The following is a 7,500-nucleotide window of genomic DNA, read 5'->3' as shown; positions in this document are numbered from 1 at the left end:
CTGCAGGGGGGCTGAGTACGTGTCGGCCAGGGAGTGGATGAGGATCTGCTTCGAGCTGCTGGAGCTGCTGAAGGCCCACAAGAAGGCCATCCGCAGAGCCACCGTCAACACCTTCGGATACATCGCCAAGGCCATCGGGTGAGCGCCTCTCCTCTCCTCTCCTCTCCTCTCCTCTCTGGCTAGCGGCCAAGGGGAGGCTGGCGGAGGTAGAAACAGGAGGACGAGGATCATTGGAACGCACGGAACGTCCTCCGATGTTCTACCTCCACCGGGCCTCCCCTGCCCTACACACAACGGGCACCGATCACCGATCATCCTGTAGATAGTTGTCAATCCCTGTTTGGTGGTACAGAGTTGTTGTGGTTTAGTCTGCCTGTGCCTTTTTTAAAATATCTTTTCTTTATTTAAAAATATGTATTTATTTAACCTTAATTCATCCAGGGAGACACAGGCGTGCCCTGTTTACAGTACGAATATGAGTACACAACACAATAAACATTTTTTTTTAAATTTAATCCAAACCAGAGCATGTCTCTGAGATGGTCCCTTAGTAAGGAACTTAACACAAGTCAAAGAGACCAACCTCAGTCTAACCCTGAAGATCATGTGCCTGGCTTGTCCTTGACCTCCTCCCTCCTCCCTCCCCCCTTCCCCCTCCTCCCCTCCTCCTCCAGACCCCACGACGTGCTGGCGACGCTCCTCAACAACCTGAAGGTCCAGGAGCGGCAGAACCGCGTGTGCACCACGGTGGCCATCGCCATCGTGGCGGAGACCTGCTCGCCCTTCACCGTGCTGCCCGCCTTGATGAACGAGTACCGCGTGCCGGAGCTCAACGTCCAGAACGGCGTGCTCAAGTCCCTGTCCTTCCTGTTCGAGTACATCGGGGAGATGGGCAAGGACTACATCTACGCCGTCACACCCCTGCTAGAGGACGCGCTGATGGACAGGTGAGAGGAGGAGAGGAGGAGAGGGATGGGGATGGGGAGAGGAGAGGAAAGGAGAGGAGAGGGGAGGGGAGGGGAGAAGAGAAGAGTGGAGAAGAGAAGACAAGAGAGGAGAAGAGAGGAGAGGAGTGCCCGGGGTCATTGTGGTGGTGTTCTGTGGTTGTTCCCCGTGTGGTGGAGGGACTGGATTCACCCAGCCGCCCCCAATGGACAGACTTCCCAACCCAGACACGTCCCGTCTCCCCTGGGGACTACATTCACTACACACCACCTTCCCTCACTGCTCACAACAACCAGAAATAACCCTCCTATTATTGGCCAAATATTCCCTCATCTCCTTAACTCTTCCTCACTGCTACCCCTGTATGAACTCCTCCTCTTCCTCCCTGCTACCCTTGTATGAACTCCTCCTCTTCCTCTCTCCCTGCTACCCCTGTATGAACTCCTCCTCTTCCTCTCTCCCTGCTACCCCTGTATGAACTCCTCCTCTTCCTCTCTCCCTGCTACCCCTGTATGAACTCCTCCTCTTCCTCACTGCTACCCCTGTATGAACTCCTCCTCTTCCTCACTGCTCTCAACAACCAATAATCTCCCAAAACGCTCCTTTACAACTTCCACTCCCCCTGCTAACCCTATACATCTCTCCCCCCCCCCCTCACAGAGACCTGGTCCACAGGCAGACGGCCAGCGCTGTGGTGCAGCACATGTCCCTGGGCGTCTACGGCTTCGGCTGCGAGGACTCCCTCAACCACCTGCTGAACTACGTGTGGCCCAACGTGTTCGAGACGTCGCCCCACGTCATCCAGGCGGTGATGGGCGCCCTGGAGGGGCTCAGGGTGGCCATCGGACCCTGCCGCATGCTGCAGTACTGCCTCCAGGTAAGCCTCTAACGCCACCAGAACATCCTGTGTCCATATACGTCCGTTTAGCTGAAGCTTCCTTCATCCAAAGCGACTTACGTTGCAGTGAGTGCGTAGGTTTTTTCAGTATATACGGTCCCGGCGGGGAATCGAACCCACAACCTCAGCGTTGTTAGCGCCATGCTCATGCCATGCGCCCCTAGGCTCTCTCTCTGGGTCGAGACCCAAGCTCACTCTTGACAGGAAGGGCGATAGCCACATCTACTTATTCATGATCAAACTTGAGAAGATATCACCATGTACGAGATCGTTCATTGATGGAAGTGTGGCGGTCATGCCTGAGCGTCAGCCCAGAGTATATGGCTGGGGTGGGTCTCTCGTCTGCTGAAACAGAGACCGTTTTTCTACACTGGATGTGTCTTTGCCTTGCAAAAGAAAAACAAGACACTGCACTGTTTTAAGTACTTCACAGAGTGTTTTCTTTGAGAGAACAGTGGCACCACGGTGTGGTCCAAATGTCAGAATATTCTATCTCATTATCGTCCCGACCATAGTACAGGTCTTAGGAGATGATGAGATGCAGGGTTTCCGTTAGAAAAATTTGCCGTCGGACATCGTGTCCGGGAAGAATTCGATTTACCGGACAAACGTGATATATTCCGGTCATCATATTAAAATATAATTTTTTTTTTTTTTTGCAAAATCATATTTTTTTTCCCCCAAATCTAATATAGCTGTTTGTCGCGGTGATTACTGTTGTGTAGCGGCCTATATATGCCATTTAATGTCTATTTCTCATCCGATACGATTAGATGCGAGCTATATAATATAACATGATTTGACGGATGCGCGCTATGCCATGCGTCAAATCCAGCGCTGAACGGGTCCAGCGCTGAACGGGCGCCTCACTGGGAACTGAACAGACAGCATCGATCAATGAACGGACTCCACATTACGTTAACTGAAGTTTGTTAAATTGTTTGGGATTAATGTGAGTTTTCTATTTTCTCTTTCCAGTTTTACCCTTTTTTTTAAAATCAATAAAACAACGTCATTTCTATAAGTCTCGCTGGTTGGGAAGGCATTTCGTTTAGCTCGGGAGTATGACAATGGGAAGAACATAACTGTATAACTGAATGACAACAAATGTATGAGTAATGAGTAAAACAATGTCACTTTTATAGTATGTTGTTTAACTTGCCGTTCGGTCGCCATGGCTCTAGTGTGTGTAGCAGCTTCAGCTAGCTGGCTAGAAACTTCTAGGGGTGCGTTCGTAAACACGCTCTGAGAGCGCCGGAGCGCACGCTGGCTTCGATGTCACAGAGCGACCGAGTCGTTCGATTGGACGAGAGGCGTTCCGCGAGTGCTGATCGGATTTCCAGAGCGTGTTTACGAACGCACCCATAGATGGGAAATCAAGAAACCGTATTACTATGGTGGACGGGTTGGCAGGGTTGCCAGATAGGCATGGGTTACCGCCGAATGGGCTACTGTGTTTAAGCGGTAATAGACTGGTTAAGCTGTAATCCCATCTGGCATCAATCCCATGTGGCACCTGTGCGCTTTTTCGCATAGGCCGGCCTACACATTAGGAGTCATCATCATGCCGGTGTCAAATCATATCATAATAAAAGAAATACATAGCCTATATATTCGTCTTTTTTAAAATAGAAGGAATCAGAATGTGAACTTTAGCGAATTGTATTCAAAGGGAATTATTTTCACCGGACAATATGTCCGACGACTTTTCAATATGTCGGACTTCAACAAAATTTACCGGACAAAGACCGGTAATTGCCGGTTAACGGAAACCCAGAATAGAGCCTTTAATAGAACCATTTCTAGGGGGTTCGCAGTGTCCAATCTTAATAACAGCAATGATAATATAGCAACAAAGTAAGAGCTAACTTATTACGTTATTTTTTCTGAGTGGGGCAGTCCCACTCATATTTTTAATTTTTATTGACAGTTACAGTGAAGATTTAGACAGGAAGGATGGGTGAGAGAGAGAGAGAGGAGGGATGACATGCAGGATATGTCCCCGGCCAGGAATCGAACTAAGGACCCTGCGGTTACATGGTCAACGCTTAACCCGCTACGCCACCTAAGCGCCCCAACTTTGTGTGTTCTAACCTCTCGCTCCCTTTTTTTTCTCCCCCCAGGGTCTGTTCCACCCGGCCAGGAAGGTGCGAGACGTCTACTGGAAGATCTACAACTCCATCTACATCGGCTCCCAGGACGCCTTGATCGCACATTACCCCCACGTCTACAACGACGAGAAAAACCCCTACATCCGCTACGAACTCGAGTACTTCCTGTGAATACAAACTCATGTGCATCTTTCATCAATCTCTCTCTCTCTTTCTCTCTCTATCTCTCTCTATCTCTCTCTCTCTCACACTCTTTGTCCTATCTCTGTTGACGTATAGGACTCTGTCCATTTTTTGTATTGTTATTATTTAGCTCAGTCTCGTAGTAGGTGGTCCAACAATCCTACAACCAGCCGTTGTGGCGCTCATTTTTAATAAATAAAACAACAAAAAAAGCGTATTGAGTTTGATTGGGGAGCGCTGAACGATTTAGGGCGCGGAAATATGAAACGGAACAATTTAGCTTGTATGACGACGTATTGTTTTGTTTTGTTTTTATTCTTTCCTTTTATAATCATTTCTAATGAATTATGGGAATGATGGTGCGGGGTCCTAGTAGCCTGGTAAAGGAATGAACAGGAAGTCAGTGATGCTCTTTAAAACTATTGTTGTCATAGTTTCTGTGTAGTGGCCACTGTAACCGCCCTTCCTTTTCAACGCCCCCCCCCCCTTCAGTGATAACCCCCCCCCCTGTCTGTTCTTATCAGAATGTTGCTTTATTTGATTAAAATAAACATTTGTGTATAAAACTTGTGGTTGTCTGGTTGTGTCCTGGGGGGTGTTCCGTCAACGTCGCTAAAGGAAAATCCAGGCTTATTTTGATAAATCCTGCAAGATTTATACTAAAATAATCAAGTCTCGTAAGACCTATCAATAAAAGCCTGGATTTTCCTTTAGTGACGTTGATGGAATACCCCTCTGGTATGTTCTTATCACAATGTTGCTTGATCTGACTCCATGAACATTTTGTGTTCAACTCAGTTTAGCTTCCAATGAATCATGGAGCTCTGTCCAGTTGGAAGCTGTTTATACAGTACATGAGTAACTGACAGTTTATATTAAGAACCAGAGAGAAAGGGAATATAAGAAGCCGCTTGGATCACTTCCATGGCAGTGGTCCAAGATTGTCCTGCCAGGGGCTTCAACCTGGGGAGGCAGGATGACTCCAGGATCCTGTGTTTCAAATCTTGTAATCTAGATGAGAATGATCCAGATGATGTTTTGCTATCCAGGATCATATCTATCTGGCTGATTTTGTAGTAGTAGCGAGTAAAAAATTAGCCAGCTCAATCTGATCTGGGATAGCATAGAAGGGTCCGGATCATTCTGATTTAAAGGTTTTGAAATTCTGGGCCATGGGGGGAATGGGTGTGACTCAGATGGGTTCCCCTGGCCTCGCCCTCCCCGCCAGGGTCACGCCTCACCATCACACGACTCGGCCGAAGCCTCGTCTCTCCTCTCCTCCTCACCTCCTCTCCTCCTCACCTCCTCTCCTCCTCACCTCCTCTCCTCCTCACCTCCTCTCCTCCTCTCCTCCTCACCTCCTCTCCTCCTCACCTCCTCTCCTCCTCACCTCCTCTCCTCCTCACCCCCTCACCTCCTCTCCTCCTCACCTCCTCTCCTCCTCACCTCCTCTCCTCCTCACCCCCTCACCTCCTCAACTCCTCACCTCCTCACCTCCTCAACTCCTCTCCTCCTCTCCTCCTCAACTCCTCACCTCCTCTCCTCCGTCCTCCACTCGCCTAATCCTACAACTCCTTCGGAGGAAAACAAGTAAGAGGAGGAGGAACCTCGACCTTGTCCTCCAATCAGTTTTCAGTAGGACGCAAAAGAAGAGTCGTGTTCACTAACAGTTAAAAAAAAAAGGCTTGAATTCATTCCAGTTATAGATGGTCTTCTTGTATGTTTTGACTCTCAAACATTTTGTGATGGGTAGACAAAAGGCACAACCAGGGAGGAGGGAGGTTCAGAAAATAAATCAGTCTTGTGATCTTTCACCCAGATGTAGCATCCTGCAGTTTCAAAGGATGTGTTTGTCTTGTCTGGCTGCGCTGATGTGGGGAAGCGTTCCACCATCACTCAGGCCTTTGTCTGCTGATCAGCCTTCTTCCTCCTGCCTTGAGACACAACAATATGATAAGTCTCCCAGAATATACGGGCTTATCCTGTGGTGTCGATGTAGGAATGAGAGCGCGTGTGTGTCTTTGTGTCCACAGGGTTCGAGGGATGACTGATGATGGGGGTGTTAGCTTCTGTATATCGTGAGCTTAGAATGATGAAGGTTCTATCTCCGTTTAGGGCAGTTCAGAGATATTGAGCGTCAAAGTTTTTACATTCCATTATGTTTTGTGAGATGGAACCTTTGTATTTTATTAATTACTAACTAAAAAATGTCAACATTTAAAAAGAATAACACCACACAGGCATTAATAAACACCTAATGGATCAGATTATGTAAAAAATGAAATTTTGACAAAAATGGAGATAGAACCTTATAATTCTAACGTCACGATATGGTGAAGTTAGGGGCGGGGGTGTCTTGTGTTTGGGCTGGAGTCAGGCTGGGGTGGGGGAGGCACGGCACTAGGCCCTACAGCGGCTACAGCAGGAACAGAGAGACTGTGGACACAGACACACAGGGCCGGTCCTAGACATTTAGGTGCCCTAGGCGAGAGTATGATTTGATGCCCCCCCCCTCCCCAAAAATTTTAGGGGCGCCACCCCCACCACCACCACATTAAGCCACCAGTACTACCTCATCACCACCCACACATTCAACAGTAAAAATATGGACAACAATGGTTTCAAGACATAAATAGACAGTAGGCTGAGACATATTTTCATAGAGACATGAAATTCATAGAGACAAATTTTTTTGGCATTTGGCGCCCCCCAGGCATTTGGTGCCCTAGGCGACCGCCTAGTTCGCCTATGCCTAGGACCGGCTGTGCAGACACACCATATGAAACATTTACATTTCTACCATTTTAGCAAAGCTAAAAGCGTCTTACAATTAGAGATTACAGGGACAGTCTCCCTGGAGTAACTTAGGGCTAAGCGCCTTACTCAAGGCCACACTAGTGGTGGTGTTCCCAGGTGGGATTTGAACACGATATTTCAAAAACACCATATTATCCATACACCAGGGGAGGCTGGTGGAGGTAGAAATCGGAGGACGGACTCATTGTAACGCATGGAATGGAATGAACAATGGGTATCAATGGTACCTCTGTCCATTCCATGCGTTACAATTAATCTGTCCTTTGATTTCTGTCTACCTCCTCCACCAGCCTCTCCTGTCAATACACTGTCAATGTTTATGTGGGGGGGGGGGGGGAGTCTGTCTCTCTACACCAGACAGGACCACTGCCTCACGTTTGTAAACACAACTACCCCCCTGCTGTCATGGTCTGATGATGTCACTCAATAAGGCGCATACATACATTCACCCATACATATCCGTACACACACACACACACATACACACACACACACACACACACACACACACACCCACACACACACACACACACACACACATACACA

At 48.1% G+C, this 7,500-nt stretch overlaps 1 protein-coding gene across 4 annotated transcripts in view; it reads left to right on the top strand.

Moving 5' to 3' along the window:
- The window catches only part of sf3b1 (splicing factor 3b, subunit 1), a 24,864-nt gene extending 20,161 nt beyond the window's left edge, over positions 1-4,703 (top strand). For all 4 annotated transcript variants that reach the window (XM_080536429.1, XM_080536428.1, XM_080536431.1 and 1 more), the window contains 4 exons: positions 7-138; positions 675-947; positions 1,606-1,822; positions 3,967-4,703. In XM_080536429.1, coding sequence (XP_080392555.1) covers positions 7-138; positions 675-947; positions 1,606-1,822; positions 3,967-4,125 — 781 coding nt within the window. In that variant the 3' untranslated portion in view covers positions 4,126-4,703. The remainder of the gene's footprint in view (positions 1-6; positions 139-674; positions 948-1,605; positions 1,823-3,966) is intronic.
- The last annotated feature ends 2,797 nt before the right edge of the window (positions 4,704-7,500 follow it).

This window comes from Nansenia antarctica (genome assembly GCF_963989245.1).
Source record: "Nansenia antarctica genome assembly, chromosome: 7".
Classification (NCBI taxonomy): domain Eukaryota; kingdom Metazoa; phylum Chordata; class Actinopteri; order Argentiniformes; family Microstomatidae; genus Nansenia; species Nansenia antarctica.
This window is presented reverse-complemented; position numbering and strand designations above follow the sequence as displayed.